Raw genomic sequence first — 18,011 nt, 5'->3', positions numbered from 1 at the left:
CCCGCAGGGTAAGCGAGTTACAGGCACTTTCCTGTAAACCTCCACATAAGGTTTTCTATAAAGACCAGGTTTTTCTCGAGTGAAACCTTCTTTTCTACCAAAAGTAGTCTCCGACTTCCACCTGTCGCAAAAGATTATTTTGACAACTTTCTTTCCACCTGGAGGAAAGATTACATAGGCTGGACCTAAAAAGGGCTCTCAGTTTTTATATATCAAGAATAGCTAAATTTCATCAAAATGACCAACTAGTCATTGGCTATCAATGCCCAAAATTGGATTTAGCTGTTACAAAACAGCCCCTATCCAGATGGATCATCCGGGCTATTGGTGAATGTTACAGATTAGTGGGCAAAGGCCAGCCGGAAGGCTTGAGAGCACATTCCACAAGGGGCACGGCAACCTCTGCTGCTCTTCAGAGAGGTGTCCCAATCAGACATTTGTTCAGCGCCCACTTGGTCGTCCATTCACATGAAGGGGAAACATTAATTCCTGAATTCATCTTCCAGTCAGGAAAGACAATTTGCAAAAGCAATCCTTCATTCAGTCCATGACAACAGTTAAAACAAAATATAATTCGTACTCCCACCACCAAATTATTACTGCTTTGGATATCATAAAATGAGGAATACGTGGGAGGAAACAATCCATTTGAAGACAAAGTTACTTACCCCTGGGAACATTCTTTCGATTTGATGTTCCTCGTACGTATTCCTCATCGCCCCTCCCAGCGTACCCCGCCGTAGAATTTGTGTTTTTACACTTTACGATTCATCGGATAAGCTTTATTGAAGCCTGCGGTCTATCGTAAGCCTGGTAATTCCTCTTCGAGGGGGAAAAACAAAACTGAAGCCAACGGGCGCTGCATGCACTACTTATACTGATGGTGGTGTCGACAGTCGAACTGAGGCCCTTGAGGGATCTCCACTCGATGAGACGGCACACAACACACCAACACACCCTGTCGAAAAAACTATTCTGAAGCAGCTAAAGCTGGAAGGATAATTATATAATTATCATAAGATGAGGAATACGTGGGAAGAAGATCCAATCGAAAGAACGTTACCAGGGGTAAGTAACTTGTTCTTCTAGAGTCACAAAGGATTTCAATTACTGAAGGACTTCCTCAGCGAAGTCGTGGATATGTTTGGAACTTCTAACAAAATGGACAAATTGACCCCGATAGGTCGTGGGCTCGGGATCCTGGGGAATCTTGGACCACAAATATTAACAATCGCCGCTTTCACGATTAATAGCTTTATGTAAAAAAGACAGTGGGCTTCATTCCAAGTCCGGTGGTAACTGTGCCGGAAAAACCTGCAGGTTGCCTCCGGACCCGGAATGAATTACCGGCTCCGGACTTGCCGGAATTACCGGGGCTGATCCGGTAATTCCAGAGCCGGCATTCCGTTACCCCCCCATTCTCATGGAGTCCAATAGGACTCCAGGGGAATGGGGGCCGTGGAAACACTGGCACCATGCGGTAATGGTGCCAGTCTTTCCACGTCCGTCTGCAGCCGGTGGCGTTACGCCCGCCAGGTCAGACCTGGCGGGCGTAACACCACCGGCTGCAGAACTCGTACTTAGCCGGTCTGGAAACGGAGCTGGTACGGTTTTACCGGCACTGTTCAATCCAGACCGGCTAACTTGTAATGAGGCCCAGTGTGTCCTTATTCTGGATGTGTCAGAGGCCCTTTCCCTATCTCTCTTGCTCTACAGCAGGTGTACCTTGGTTGAAATTCATCAGGCCGTGGCTGTCTTGGCTGAATGTTTTGTTGTTCTTCTTGCATGATGTTGGCCCCCTTCTCCTCACTGCCAGGGGATGCCTCTGCTCGACAGGGCTTCACATCACAGAGGAAATTACAAGCTTTCTTTCCACAGATTTTCACTGCTCTGTCAGTCACTTCCTCTACAGTGTGGTGCCCCGTAAACCTGGGCTTGTACCACGTTCCGTATCTCCTGGGTAGAGCTGTGACGGCTTCAGGTGATTCTCGCTGATCTCTGTACGCTTATCTTCTTTGCCCTTCTTGGACCTCTCCCGTTGTGCCTGCAGTTGGTGATAAATAAAAGACGCACTAGCCATCAAGGCAGCAGTGAAATCATACCTTTCTGTCCCCAATATATTAGATACAGATTCTGCATCAGTTAATGCCCTAGTGGGAGGAGCCAGTAGAAGTCGCTTGCGCCGTCTGGTTACCACCTCGTGTGGGGTTAAGTGATGGTCAGACCCTGGTTTATTGCGCAATGCGAACATAGCTAAAGGCAAACAGTGGAGCCAACTTTTGTTCAAGGTTGCTTCTATTTTGCCGATCATCTCCTTAAGGAGCCCGTTGAGGTGCTTGCACACCCTGTTCGCTTGCTGGTGAAACGCACACAAGAACTTGTGTTGAATCCCTTTGCAATATGTTGGAACATATCATTTGCAAAGTGAGGGCTGTTATCAGACCGCAGGACCACACACACACAACCCATCTAGGGGACGTTTCGCTAACCAGGAATTTTGTCGCTCTGAGGCCATTAGTATAGGAACAGGGACCAGCTTCCATCCATCGGGAAAATGGGCACACAACCACTATCATGTAGCCTTGGCATACTTGGGGCATATCAGCATAGTCAACATGAAGGTGTTGGAATGAACCCAATGGGTGTGGTATGGCTCCTCTCACAACCCTTAATGTATGGCCTGCTGTGAAACTCTTACAGACAATGCAACTGTTCATATATTCTGCCATGTGTTCTGCTAAATTGGGACAAACCAGTTTTCTCCAATGTAAGCAGCAAGTGCATCCTTCCCCATGTTGGTAGTTTGGTGTAGTTGTGTCAGTGCAGTGTGCAATAAGGACAATGTCGCCACTAGTTTGCCGGTGCTTTGTCGCCACAGGGCATCCGAGGGGGATATAGGACACTCCCTCTTCATCCATAACTCCTTTTCTTTCCTTGGCACTTTCCCTTGCAGCTCCATTATTTGCGTCCCTGGTAACGCATTGTACCCTTCCTTTAGTACCGTAGTCTATGCATAGGTATGCACTCTAGATAGAGTATTCATGTCTAGGATATCTCCGAAATTTGCCGCGTGCTTCGCCTGCTGTTTCTTTGCCACTGGAGATTGGATCCTTCCCTGTCGTGTTGGCCTGGCACTTTGCGACCGCTATGCCTATTTGGAATCAGAGCACCTCTATCAGTCTACCAAATAAGAGTGTGTGTTTCATCGGTGTGCCATCAGCACATCAGAAGCCCCTCCTCAGCCAGCATGACAGCCCAGAGTGGACTGTAGATGTCACTTAGGCTGAATCTGAATACACTGTCACTTTCTGGTTTTTACTGTGCTCCAATGCCAATATGAGAGCACTAACTCTGCTCTGTGTGCTGAGAAATGTGACCGTAATCATGCACTTACTACCCCTTCACTGGTTCCATCCGCTCTTAGCCTTATTACTGCCTGTCCCAGTATGTCTTTTTCCTGTGGTCTGGTCTATCATTGATGAACAGTCAATATTCAGTACCTCTTCCCCGCCCCTCAAGTGGCTTCTCCCTCACGCTCGGGATGTCAGAATATTCTACGTTTGTGGTGCAGTCGTGTTCATAGTCTCCTTCCTCTATGGGCTTGGCAGCGAATGTCCTGCATCTCACTACCTTTATAGCTGGATTTGATAATATTACCTCATACCCCAAAGCCGTTTGTGTGGTCAGTGTGCTCTTGGGTCATTCCAATATTGTGAAGAGAGCATGCTCCACAAAGAGAGTACCGCATGGCAATGCTGGCTGACTTCTCTACCGCAAATGCAGCAGCAGCCAGTGCCTGTTCACAAGAGATACTGGATCTAATTTTCCGCTATAGTAAGCTAATGGTTTGTGACCCATCATTGTTTTCTGTGTGAGCACTGCAGTCATTACCACTCCTATGGAGTGCGAAAACGAATGTTGTCTTGATGGTCTGGGATCCCTAAATCTGGAGCTGTGCATCCTCAAACGTGCTGGGCATTTCGTCTGTCCATTGTAGTGTGCCCTCCCCTCTTTGTGCTTCCTTCAGTGCGCTTTAAAAAGGCCTTATGTATATGCTGTAATCGAATACCCACGCTATGCAATAATTGAAGAGACCTAGAAACTGCTGCATTTGTCTCATTGTCATGAGGTTTGGTGTCTTGCGGATTGGCTCTGTCCTTTCTGGTGTCCCTTTTCGTCCTTCTTGCCATATCAACTTTCGAATATATAGCACCTCTTTCTGGCAATATTGTAATTTGGCTTTGTCTACCTTGTATCCCTTTTCTGCTAAAACAATCAACATGCAACATGAGTCATTTATACACTGCATTTCTGATTTGCTGAAGATCAAAATGTCGTCCACATACTGTATAATGGTGTTTTTTAATTGGAGATTACCTAAGTCCATTTGAAGGACCCTATTGAATATGTAAGGGGACACACAGTATCCTTGTGGAAGCAGAGTATGTTTCGATTTTTATTTCTATATAGAAACAAAGTCAAGTCCTGTGACTCTGGGTGAAGTGGTATAGAAAAGAGGCATTCTTAAAATCTATAACCGTGAAGTGGGTAGTTTCCTTATCATTCTGTCTCTACAATCTGGTTCAAAGGGCATAAATCCTGTATAAAATGCCACGATCCCCCTGTTGCCGTCTTCACAGGGTACACTGCACCATTGCATTGTGAGTCTGATGGTATCAGAATGCCTTGTTTTAACTAATGTCACAATTGTCTCATAAATGCCCTCATCTGCTTCTCTCGACAAGGGATATTGCCTTGCTCTCTGTAAAATTGCTCCTGGTTTCCGCTTTATCTTCACTGCCCCTATCCCTTTCAGGAGCCCCACACCATAGGGGCTCGTGGTCCATAAGACACTGGGTACTTTTCCCAAATCTTCCTCGAGAAATGGTGTCAGTGCTTGCAGCATCATCGCCATTCTCGGAGGTATTCCCTGTAGTGTATTCTCACCCAGTATATGATGCTAACGTCAAATCCCATTTCGTGATCAGAAGGATTGTCCTGGAACAGTCCCGCATCGGTCACGTTAACCTGTACCCCTTCCCCCACTGCAATCACTAACCTCCAAGCTCGTCCAGTGTCATCTGTCCCATGCAATGCTATTCTGTTATCTCCCACTATCACTGCCTCGAGTTTTAGTGAGATCACTTTGCCTCTAGTTCATCTAATGGTAGTTCTGGTCTGAATATGTACTTGTTGGGAAGATGCCCTAGTTTTCCCTGAATCCCCGGGAGCCATGCTATTATTACTTCCACTCCATATTGAAATAGCTCTAAATCTACTGGCGGCCCCCCCCCCCCGCACCCCTTGTACCTTGTTCCTGCAATAAGCCTGAATAATCTCCATTACGTTCAAAAAGTGAAACCCAGGTATGGAACACACTATCCTTTGGTCTGTAAATGAGATGGTCTTAAGTTTGCTGATGTCTCTTCCCATTATGTTTGCTGGTGTCTGTCAGGAATACAATTATGGTAGAGCTAGGTTGTGCTCCCCTATAGAAAGTGTAAGGTCATCTGTAAAAGGAACAAAATCCCTCGCCCCAGAGAATCCCTGTGCATTCATGGCATTGCCTGACATTGGGTATTTTACTTTCCCTGATACAGGATCCAGTCGCCCTGTGTCCACGAGAAAGGAAAAGTCTTGTTGCCTTTCATTATACTTATACGTGGTTCCTCTGCTGGGTTGGGTGTAATCGATAGGATAGAACACATCAGGTCTGTCTGTGGGCTGTCCTATTGTGGGTATGACATCCCATTCCCCGTGAATGGGTTGCCCCCACCCAATTTCCGAATGGCAACTACTCCCATCGAATCTGTGTGTCAGTGTTCTGTCATTCTGTTGTGGCGACTGCATGTGACCCGGCATCTGCGGTGCAGGTGGTGCCAGTAGGTATGGCTGTGCGGGCCCTTGCATCTGGGGTGTCTGTGCCATAGGCTAGTACGCTTGTGTATGCACATCTTGAGTTTGTACCTGCCGCTGTGTTTGTTCTTCGGCATAATAGTCGGTCTGCTCTCCCTGATATGTGGGCTGGTATTGCATTCCCCCATTCTGTTGCATCCCTCTCTGCTTCTGCACACTCGAGGTGCCCTATCTGTCCACACACCCAACACTGGCATAGTCCTCCCATTGGTCTCTGATAGCCCCCTGAAACCTCCTCTTGGCCCTGTTGCAACTGATGTCCGTACCCTCTTCCCCTATGTGCTCCTCTCTATGTGCTCCTCCCCCTCTGAACCCGTGGTGCATGTCGCCCCGCCCCATGAAACCCTTTCCTGCGGGTGGCAGTCTTTACTGTGCATGCGGTGAACCTGTCCCTCCTGCGCTTGTTAACATCGCCCCTTCCATAGTATATTTGGACAATTTCTTCTGCACTGCCTCTTCCTGCTTTCTTTCCTTGCGCTTCTTTCTCACGTTCTCTTGCATTAGTCTACAATAGTGTAAAATAGTGAGCTGAATTTCGGACCAAGGTTTGCCCTCGAACCCCAATAACTTCTTGAGCTGTCTTTGCACGTGTTCAGGTAACCCCTGACATAATATGATGGAATAATCCCACTGTTTTATCCCACGGTTCCTGTGTCTCAAGTCTCCACTTCTCTTGAATAGCCTGAATATATTGAAGGGCGTCTTTGTCTTCCCTCATTTTGCGTACCATAATCGCACTAATGTCTGACATGTCTGGGTATTATATACTTAGAGCGTGCCACACGGCCGCTTGGCAATTGTTGAATGGCAAATGATCGTGTGCTGCGTTCTGTGCGGTTACTCCTGGGTAGAAGGCTCTTTTCCACACATCGTCTGCAACCTCCCCAAGAATGGCTGAAAGTAAGATCTTCATGTCACCCACTGCTAATGTCCATTGCGTCAGCCTTTCTACCTCATATATCCACTTCCCAGCTCCCGTGGTCAACAAAGGTAACTTACACTTAAAATGATCCTTGTCGATCTGTTGCCATGGTATATATTGAGGTTGCCCCCCCCCCCCTTACTTCTGTAATAGTGGGCACTGTGTCAGTCCTACTCCTCCACTTTGTCCCCCCGTGTCTTTGGTGGCAGTAAACACCCTAGTTGATTCTCCCCTCCTTTGTGCTGGAAGATCTCTGAGCATTTGGTGTGTATGGGGTAACGCTGTCCCATTTTCCCTAGGACGCTGCGGTCTTTCCCCTCTGTCCTCCCTTAGTCGGTCCATGCTTTTGTCATCTCCCGACATTGTGCTTCTGTCTGGGCTCTTTCCTCGGGAACGGTGGAAGGGTCTACTTTCCCCCTTGTACTCACTCCCCACTAAGTAATTATCTAATCCTGTGTCCTCATCAGTGCTGTCAAAGTTCTCCTGAAAGCTAAGCCTTCTCAACACTGTGTCTTCCTGCTGCCTCTCTTCTAAGTGGCCCCTCCTTCTGCACTCCCCACCCAGACCCCCCTCATGGAGGACACAATCTTGTCTTTGTCCATCCGTGGGGTAGCCCTGCTGCGTTTCCCACCTCTGTCTCACTCTTTCCTCCCTTGCGTCTCCTCGTCACTAAAATGTGCTATACCTATCTTTACTTGCACTTCTCTTACAGCGTGCCTGACCTCTTCTCTGCACTGTCGCTCTCGAAGGAGCCCCTCTAGATCCAACTTTCTCTTCTTCTTTGTTTGCACTTGCCTTTCCCCCTCTTCTTCTGCCCTTCACCGGGCCATGTCCGCAAGCTCTCTTGTCTCCTTGCTTCCCGCTCTTCAAGCTCTCTCGCTTCTTCTTCTCTTTGCACACTCTCTCGTTCTCTTCTTTCTCCTCTCTCTCCCGTCTCTCTACTTCTTCCATTACCGCTGGCCATTCTTTGGCTTCATCTATGTCCTTACAGCCCACAGCTTCTTTGTTAGTGCCTCCCGTCTCTCCTGCTACCGTCCCATCTAGTCTAAGCATTATCTGTCTGCCTGCCCACTCATTTGGAACTATGGGTTCCTGTCCTTCCATACTTCCCTCTTTCCCCCGTGTCATTTTCTTTCACTTGTGCCTGAATCTTGCTGCGCTCCTTGCTCTCGCCGCTTGCGCTTTGCGCTCCCTTAATCGCTTGTTCGATCTTGTCTTGCCCCTCCCTTTTGCTATACGCTGGAGGTGCAAATATGGGATTGGTATAAACTGCCGCTGCCCTTAATTCCCTCGCTGGGTAGAACCCCTGAGCCTCCGCTGCTGGGCTCTTGTTTTCGCAGTCAGGAGGAGGAGGCGAAGGAGGGGGCAAGGGTTTTTCACTACAGGCCTCTTGTTGGCTCAGCATCCAGTGCTGCCGCGCCAAGTTCCCCCTGTCGTCCTGAAACATTTTCCATAATTCAAATATAGCCATTCGCTTGCTTAACTTCTTCCCCTTGTAAGCCTTGTGTATATGCGCATGTAATGGTTGCTGCACACATTTGGAGAAGCTCCCTTCTTTTGGCAATGGCTTCGGCAGTTTGCCCTCTGCACCTCGTGTCCATTCCGCGCTATACTTACAAATCGTGTCCTTACAACGCGGGAGGGACCTACACAGGTGTTGTATCTCCTCATACGTTTACTCAAATACATTACCTCAATACTTACTTGACTCCAAGTTGGGGTTTTCGGCACTTCCACCTTCACAAAATACGCCCGCTTTATTTCACCTTAACACCAAATGTTAAAATAGCTCTTGAAGCCACAAAAAATCACCAGCCTCTCCGGCTCTCAACCAACCATCCCGGGAGTGCTCTGTGCACCGCCCTTCTGCAATTCTCTGCCTCAAAGGCGCAACCATCAGTTCTGCGCTTGCGCCTTCCAAACACGGCCCAAAGCACGACAGCTTTTTCTAACCTTGATCACTGTTCACATCCACCCAAAATGTTCTGCACCCATCTTGCACTCGAAAACCTATACAATAACCTGGTTGGTGACGTCCCCTCTACAACACAGGAGAAAAAGAGATATCACTGATACCTGCCCCTCCAATAGGTCTACCAAAATATTTCCCAACCGCTCTAACACCCCAACAAAGACAAACAACATATAAACGGACACCTTCCTGCCTCCTAACATGGGACACCAATATTCCACGTGTTCAATCTGTACCTACAGCATTGCTTTGTAGATGAAACACCTTTGCAAGACTTATCCAGAAGAACACCTTCCGCGATACAAGCTACCTTCACCTACTAAGCCTTATACACAGGGATACCATCATCTATGACTCGAGCTACAACTCCCAACCCACTGGAAATCTGTTATTTACATAACCTCTGTCATCCATACCCTTGGGCCAATCATCTAGGCCACCTGCCAAAACTGGTCACCCCAAGATCGAATGTTCCCTAACCTCAAACATATAACATCTACTACCCATCGCCCAATTACCACCCAGCAACCAACATCTGTCCACGCCTTCCCCCGTTTGCTGTATGGCTGAGTCTATACTTACACTCTGTGATCAGCTGATGTCCCTCGGCCACCGACTCTCCCTCAACATTCCACTCTGTACTTCCAGTCTGCTGAGCGTTCCACGGAAAGCCGGCAGAAAAGTCTCCAGGGCAGTTCCTGAGGACTTCTTCACGGTGTGCATTTCCTGTGTGGGTCACTTCACATCCCTCCAAGTGTTGGCGACAGGAAGAGATGGCCTCGGTCCGATCGATCGCAGCCAACCGTCCTCTGCTATCACTTTGTAATAGGCCAGAGGATGGGGCGGTTCACATCAATGATATCACAAGTCAGCAGAGTATCTAAGGCCCATCAAAACCTCCCCCTGCAATAATGGAAGACTCAGCCATGGGGCAACGTTTTACAGTATTTATTCTCCAATAGACAGGGATCATACAGGAAAACACAAATCTCCAGCAATCATAGCTCCTGAGCTAGTGTCACCTGGTTTTATACCCAGTGACGTCACAAAAATCAACTCCACCCCAAAAAACCTAAGAGGTATCCCAATTGGGTAGCTCGAGTCTAGTACCTAAAGAGCCAGTATACATTAGAATCCTCATTGGTCTAGCATATCGGTTGGCTTCGCCTGAGCCTTACCCAAAAGCTATCTATTACATTGTTGCTGAGTCGCCCGAAAACCATTGGCCTGTGCAACATTCTACACCATTTCATGATCAGAGCGTTTGGATTTGCTAAAGTGGGTCCTCCCGGCCCTAGGACCCTGTTCTGTTCCAAGCGCTCGGTGTAACTTTTCAAGGTAGTGGGCAGGCCTATGTGTCCCCATTGTTGCCAGTGGTCTGATCACCTGGCCTGAGAGAGAGTGCCTTCAGGTTGCAAGTTTTGGTGGGCAACGCATTTATCAGTCTTCACTACTTTGCTGGGAACTGCTTCTCTTCTCGCCATGAATAAAGAGCCATTGTTCAGCTCTGCAGGGTCGCGTGTGCGAAGACCGCAAAACAAAATCTTTTTGCCTGCAATTATGAGGATTTTATTCTGAATTATTGCAGGTGGCTCACCGCCTCGCGAATCTGTTTTTTTTTTTCACCCCCTCCCCCTTGTCCTTGACTGCGAACACCATCTCTGTGCATTGTGCTGCAGAGCCTGTATCTCTCCCTCCGTGTATTTGAGGTTTGTGGTCTCGTGTGTATTCACTATAGTCATTCTGTGGTTTCCCTATGTGTTCTAATATTTTCTTAGGGGTTATAGATCCCTAAAGGTTCCTTACATGTCCCCTTAGCCTCCTTATGATTAGTTTCCATAAAGCGGCTACAAGCTTGGTCCACGTATATTTGGCTTTCTTGCGTTTCTGCAATTGGCTAAAGAAAAGAAAAGCTTTTGGTAGTATGTAAATGTATCTGTCCTCCATCTACAGAAGGTATACGCATGTTCTTCATGTATGCTTGTGTGTGTCTGCTTATCTTCATGGAGGAATGCAAATTTGCTTCATGACTAACGCTGCTATATCGTGTTGTCACTAGTGAGGTCATCACGGTTGGACTTTGCTGTCAGTCAACTTGGTTCGTTGATGGGGCATCTGTCTCTTCAAAGCTGTCAATGGGATATGGCTTGAAAGGTCGCCTGGGAGAATATCTCTTTACATATATAGGATACATTGGTGTGCCTCGTGGCTGGCCGAACACAAGTTACATCTTTTTGTTCTTCATTCTGCTAGTTGACATTCACATGCGGGACATGTGGGCTATTTCAGGGACCCCCTCTTCCCTTCCTTGGATAAACGGGGTTGAGGTCCGGGTCTGACCACCTGCCTCCCAAGCAACCCTAGGGCTGGCACAGGTCCCAAGGGAACGAGCATTCCACTGAACCCTGCCAGCAGGTTTCAGGTGCCTTGCCCTGACTCCTTGGAGACACAGCTGCCTCGCCATGCTGCAGCCCTGACACCAGCACGCCTTTCTCCTCGCGCCTTCAGCTCCTGCCACACTCTGCTCCTTGGCTTCTTTGGTCCAGACAGCATCCCCAGCTCGCTCTCTGCTTCTGACAAAAATTGGACTGGGACTGAGCAGGGATCTCCTGCTGGACTCCTGCCTTCTGCTCTCCCAGCGACTGCTTCCTCTGCTCTCTCAGCAGTCTCTTTATACACCTCTGTTGTATCAATGGGCTGCAGGTGTGGTCGGGGCTGGGTTTGCCTGACCTCCAATTAACAGGACATGCCTGCCCCTCAGCACTGAGTGAGTTCTTAAAGGTGGAGTGTACCTTTTCCTTCCCTGTTCTTTCTTTCTGAAAGTCTGTAGGGAGAGTCAAGTGGACAGGTGTGCACTGTTGTAGTCCTGTGGCTGACCATGCCTGATTCTATTAATGGGACAGCCTAAGGTTAGTATGTAGTAGGCCTCTTTTTGCCTCTCGATGTTGTTCCTATGAGTAATCTTCATTGCTCTTGGTCACCTCTTCCTCGTCCCAGTACTTATTGCAAATGGGAAGGGGATGGATGAGATTGTAAATACTCCATAAAGGCTGAGGGGGAGTGTGATGTGTAACTGGGAAGCAAGGAATACTATGTCTCTGTACCAGTAGATGTGACATGTGGGAAAATGAGTGAAGATATTTTACTGCAACCTAAAGAGGTTGTGGGAGGGGTAAGGCTAGATTGGCCATCAGTAGGAAAGGGGCATACCGCATCTCACCCATGGGTACCTCATTCCTAATACCCAAGAATACTCCACCCAGGTGATCCTCCCTCGCTTGCCCACTCCCAGGTTCTGGATCCAACAGCGATGGGTTCCCCCTAGCCACCTGAGAAGATGATCCAGGGGGAATAGGGGTGACAATACCCTCCGGTTTCTCACAGAAAGCAGACTTCAGTAGAGTGGAACGACGTCGAAGATGCATCTGGTAACATTTATTTCACATTGTTAATTGGAAAAGCGCCTTAGCACCTGCTTCTGCTAATTGTGGGTACTCATGGTGATAATACCTGGGAAGGCCGCCTGCATTAAGGGAACCTTGCGTCACACCTGCTCTTAACTTGAGTGGTGTGGTGTTACTGGCAGGGTTGGTCTGCCACCCCAGGTATTATTGCACTGTATACATTTTTATATAAGTAATTGTCCGCTTTCTGAACTATGGCCCGGACCATAAACCCCTGTGGAAGGTAGCATGTATAAAACCCAATTGGGCATTGTACTGTCAATTTTGGGACTATATCCTCCATGTGCTCTCTTTTGACGATGACCGGTGTGTGATTAAAGCTGTGTCTTTTCTTTATGTAGATCACAAACATAAGGAAGACCTTGAAAGCCACAACCTCTGCTACTGCTCAAGATTTGGATCAACACCTCGCAGATCGGGATGGACCATCCCTCAACGAGCAAAGACAACCAACCAAGAAGATGTCAAAGGTCAAGGGGCTTGGGGCCAGTCGCCATTAGAACCCATGCGTTAGCAGTTTCCAAATAAAGCACTTGTTAACAAGCTCACTGGTTTCAGGCAGAGGATTTAAGATGCTGTTTACAGGTATCTGGTCGGAGCCAAAGCAAGATGATTCTCGACTTTGGCCTACTTGTAAAGCAACCAATAGACCTTATGTTGGTTTTAAAGGGGAATGAAGCAGTTTCACTGTTCATGGCTTGTTTGGTTCAGGAAGTTCTTAGCCACCTGAGTGGCTTGACCGTCAGCTCTTGCTCCCGAGCACATGGGTAGGAGGAAAGGATAGCAAACTGGGCGATTCCAGTCATGCACTAGATTTGTTGCATGTATGGCATCTGGTGTGGTTTATCGGATGTATAAACGAGTAGCTGTTATGTTCTGCCTTAAAACTAAACCTTGGCATGCTCAGAAGTGGGTAATGTCAAACGTATCCGTCCACTAGCCGTTTAGATATCACATTTTCACTGTTTTGCAGACTTCTGTCGGCTTGGAAACATTCCTATTCACTAGTCCAAACTGCAAGTTTTTGAAGACCTAATGTTGACATTTGGCGTTAGACTGAGCTTATTTGGCCATAGCCCAGTAAAGGAAATATCAGACACAAGGCTGACACTAACCTATTCGTTGCAAGGGATTATTTTTCTTCCACTAGTGCGAAATGCCCATTGATGGCATTAGGTGGAAAATGAAAAGCCACTCTGAGCAGGATTTGAGCCTGTAGTGCCAGGACACTGCTGCAAGCCAATGTCTTAAAGAGGATATTTTGTAGGTTATCTATATCCTTAAAATGCCTTTTCGGTTTACTTAAGGTATTAAGTAACATTGCAGGTTGTTCACAGATGCTGCTTAGTGCTGGGAGGATTGTCGGTTTATGGCCTTTGATGTTTATATATAATGTTCCTTTAGTATCATTTTTGATTTAAGGTTGGAGTGCAAGATTTAATGCTGGATGTTTAATGTTGTACCAGGTCTTCCAGGACGAATATTCACTCAGGGAAGATTATATCTCCATTGACATTTGCCTGTAGCAGCAGCCCTGCTGCTCCTCCATGCACTATAACGCAGTGGTTACATTATAATAGAATTGCGGTTCCCCTTGCATTGTAACGTCTGAAGCGCAGGCTAATTATATGCTGGCACGTTCAACCTTTACTCGTGTTCCCTTTGAGCTTCACAGCAGATGTATTTCCCAGATCTGGAAAGCTCTGATTGAAAGTGTTTCGTGCTCCAGGTATTGCTTTTCTGGTAAGTTTCATTCTCGCAACACTTGAGAGTTCGGACTCTCATTTTAGGGTAAATAACATTCCACTGAATGCACCATTCCATCAGGGTTATCTTCTGCTAACTCATTCCCTCCACAGTTGAGAAGCTCCACCCAACAGTTGCCAAACAAGGCCTTAACTTTTACATTGCATTTACTCCAGATGTTAGCCCCCTGCACTTTGCTTCCTGGCCCCCACATTGTTTAGCCACACAACCCTCGCAGCTGTAAACTGGCTGGCACATCAGGTAGCACTTGTGAGGCTGCATAGTGTGTTAGTTAATCTGGTAAAGACTGACTCGACTTCTAAGCAGCCCACCTTTCCGGTTTGAAAAATGAGTGGTTACACTGTGGACATGGTCTGTATGGCTTGCACAGAAAAATGCATTTAGGTGTCCTAGCAGTAACTATGAGTGAATTCACTGAGCAGAGATGTGAAGGCCCTTGTCTGGAGCAGTTTGTTCTCATTGGCAATTTTCGCCCGGCCTCTCCGGCCACCCTATGTAATATCCTAACTTTGCAGGCATTCCTGCTGTCCACTTCCAAACTGTTTAGGAATTTTTGGAGCATCTTCCTATTTTTGGTAATTGATCGGACAATGTAACTGTTCTAAAGCATATTTTAAAACATTAAAATAATACATTTTGTTCTAAATGTGTGTCATGTGTGTTTTAATTGGCACATGTCTGTGATGTATTCACCAACTTCTGCATTTCTTAAAGCAATTGCGCATTAATATAACATGAAAGCTCACATTGGTAGCTTTACCAAAAGATATTGGGCTTCATTACGTGGTTGCCGGAAAACCCGCTGGCAGGTATTGTCCCTGCAGCCGGAAAAGGTGATGACCCATAGCTTCAAAATCTCAATGGATTATTCTTCAAAATGTGATTGAAACAGTCCCTCCCAAATCAGTATGAAATGCATTTGAAGGCATTCCATTTCTTCTTCTATCCCCCAATCCCCATAATTGCGTGAAAGGCTTTACCAACGCCCCGTTTTATTGGCCTCCTTTTTGTGTTAGCCTGATTTCCCCCCTGCCCCCCCACGCTCCCTTCTTCCCGCCTGTTCACTCGTTCCCTTCCAGTACTGAGCTTCATTCCACGTTCCATGTGGCCACTATGGGCCTGGGATGCAGTTAAGGCTCTCTGGTGTGCATTCTTCTTGAAAGATTAGCTCCCTTTTTAGCCTGGGATTGCTTCCCTGTGTCACCATAGTGAACATATGCCAAGAAAGTACTGCTGTGGCTGTAGGGAGGGGTGCAATCTTGTTGGCTACAAACATATTTAAGTTTAGTTGAGTAGCTCTTTCAGTAAGAAATCATGCTGCCAGCCCACTGCCAGTACTGTAGCACGGGGTCTTGCCCCTTCCTAAATCAGGTCATTGTCCTCCCGACCCCCGACTTTCTTCTCATTGATGCTCCTGCCAAAAGTACAAGGAGTGGTGGGAGTGCAGGTGCTTAGGCTCTCCTGGTAATGCGTTCTGCTGGAGCGCACATTGCTTCTATAATCTATAATCCCATGGAGTGTCTGAAACGTTTATTCAAGAATTAGTACCCGGCGCAGGGTCACGGCATTTGATTGGCTGTGGTGCGGGCGTTACCCGACCGGGAATCCCTCACCCCCACAACGTTCCTTCCCTTCTGTCCCTGGCAGGGTGGTGTAGCCGCCACTCTGCAAATGAGGAGGCTCGGAACGGGGTAATACCCCGCTTTGAGCCACCACATGGCTGTAGGCTGCCATATTCCCCCGCCGGGGATCGAGGTAAATGTTGTTCCCACCCACACACCCATTCCACAGAATTTCCTCCCTGCCCTCCCAACCCCACTTACCTAATTTGCTGTCCATTTCAGGAGCGGACACGCTGGGAACACTTTTGTCCCCATTGCGCCCGCTCCTGATCCGCGACAGGCCGTCATGGAGAGCAAGAAGGGACTACGTGTAGTCCCTTCTCTCGTTTCCATGGCAGCCATTTTGTTTATTTTCTTTTTCACACTTATTTTCACTGGTTGCCATGGAAAGGGAAAACAGACTTGGTTTTCCCTTCCCCTGGGGGCCATTTTTTCCTGTTCAGAAACACTGGAGCTTTTCGGAACAGAAAAAAATGCTTTTTGTAACCCGGTCTTACGGACCTCAGTTATAATAGGGGGGGCATTACCACTTCAGATAATGACCCTGGGTCTTCGTTAAGGCCCTCACTTATCTCGGCCTGTAACTGTGGGCCCTGGGGCATTACCTGAAGTGGTAATGCTCCCCCCTGCTCCAGGCCTATTGCTTAAAAAGAAAATGGACACAGAATTCTTCTTATTAACTGTTAATATTAGGATTTTATACAATCTCACTTATGAGATTCTAGCCAAGATCGACTATTGTAACATACTCGTCTAGGCACCAAAAAAAAAAAAAAAAAAAAAAAAAAATATATATATATATATATATATATATATATAAACAAAATGCAACTTCTCTAGAATAAAGCTTTAAGAGCAGCTCAGGGCATTAGAAACAGGGATCACATCTCTCAACATAGGAGAGAGGTTCATTGGCTACCCATCCAAGCCAGGATACTCCATAAAACGCTCACCCTGACCCATAAATATGTCTCAGCAATGCCCCCACTTATCTCAACAAAAGCCTAAGCCGTAAAAACACAACCAAAGCTCGTAGATTCAATGCGAACACACATCTACACATCCCTCGCTTCAAGAATGTAAGAACAGGTAACTCCAGTTTCCCTGTAGCAGCCCCCAGAATCTGGAACTCACTCCCAGCTTGCATTACTAATGAGCCTTTCCTGAACAAATTTAAAAAACTCCTCAAAACCTCGCTTTTTAACAAATACTAACTTTACGACAGGTACATAGCAATACAACTGCCGAACACTGCTCAGCTCGGACATCCATTGTAAAAAAAAAACTTGTTATGCACATTAGAACTGTATGTAATCTGAATGCAAGCTTGTAAATTTAGCCACTAGATAACTAATATATTTGTATATTTCCTTTTTGTAATTCACTGTACCACTGTAATCCTCTGTACATGCAAAAATTAAGACCAAGTATACGTGTAAATTACGCTGTGATACCCTTGGGTTTGGGTGTACAATAAATGCAATAAATAAAATAAATAAATATGTCTAGTTAACTATTTCTATCGATTGTATAAGAAAATGCCCTATAACGTTTCATCAAATGTTTGTGTTCAATTGTTTCTAACCATTTTACTATTATATAGAAGGTTTGTTTGGAGCATATTGTAAATGTTAAAAACCCGGAGTTCTTAGTGTAAAAATCGAACATCTGCACTTTCCAAAATTCCTGTGGTTTATAAAAGGTACCTGTAAATTCAGTTGGCACTTGTGGAAGAAGTTGCTTATTCAAAATGCTCTTCTACGTCGTTTTTTCCTTCTACGCTGTGCGTCAAGTCTGCCTTTGGCACTAAGGACTCGAACCTTCTAGCTGAACTTTGCAGATGTAAAAAACGAAAGTGAACCAAGGTACTAGCCCACTATCCCCCTCTTCCCTACATCTGGTATCATTGGCCACTGTTGCCCAGTCGCGATTCCTGTCGTGATTGATGTCCTTGGCAAAGATGTGCATCCACCTGTATCAAACCTACTTTTTAGCCCTGGGATAATTGTTGTTTGCAATACTTCCCTTGATAAACCCGCCTTGAACACCACCACCATCCTCACTGAACATGGCCTACGCCAAAGAGTCTCCCTACGCACCCACTCTAAAGGTAGAGTATTAGACTGGGTAGCTGACCATAATTGTCATGCTAACATCACCTCCATCTCCCCCTTAACCTGGTCAGATCATTCCCTCGTGTCCTTTGCACTCTCCACCACCAGACGCCTCCCTACCACCATCCTCTCAGCCCCCCCCCACCCTAACTAGAAGAAAAAAAAAACATGAGCACGATAGGCTCCTCCCAGCCATCCTTCCCACCAAAACTCACTTCCGGACAACACCGACCC

General features: G+C 46.8%; 1 protein-coding gene across 1 annotated transcript in view; it reads left to right on the top strand.

The window, feature by feature from the left end:
- The window catches only part of COPS7B (COP9 signalosome subunit 7B), a 208,553-nt gene extending 191,382 nt beyond the window's left edge, over positions 1-17,171 (top strand). The window contains exon 7 of the mRNA XM_069617550.1: positions 12,616-17,171. Coding sequence (XP_069473651.1) covers positions 12,616-12,774 — 159 coding nt within the window. The 3' untranslated portion in view covers positions 12,775-17,171. The remainder of the gene's footprint in view (positions 1-12,615) is intronic.
- The last annotated feature ends 840 nt before the right edge of the window (positions 17,172-18,011 follow it).

The sequence above is a fragment of the Ambystoma mexicanum genome, chromosome 10, assembly GCF_040938575.1.
Source record: "Ambystoma mexicanum isolate Mex_15411 chromosome 10, UKY_AmexF1_1, whole genome shotgun sequence".
Classification (NCBI taxonomy): Eukaryota; Metazoa; Chordata; class Amphibia; order Caudata; family Ambystomatidae; genus Ambystoma; species Ambystoma mexicanum.
This window is presented reverse-complemented; position numbering and strand designations above follow the sequence as displayed.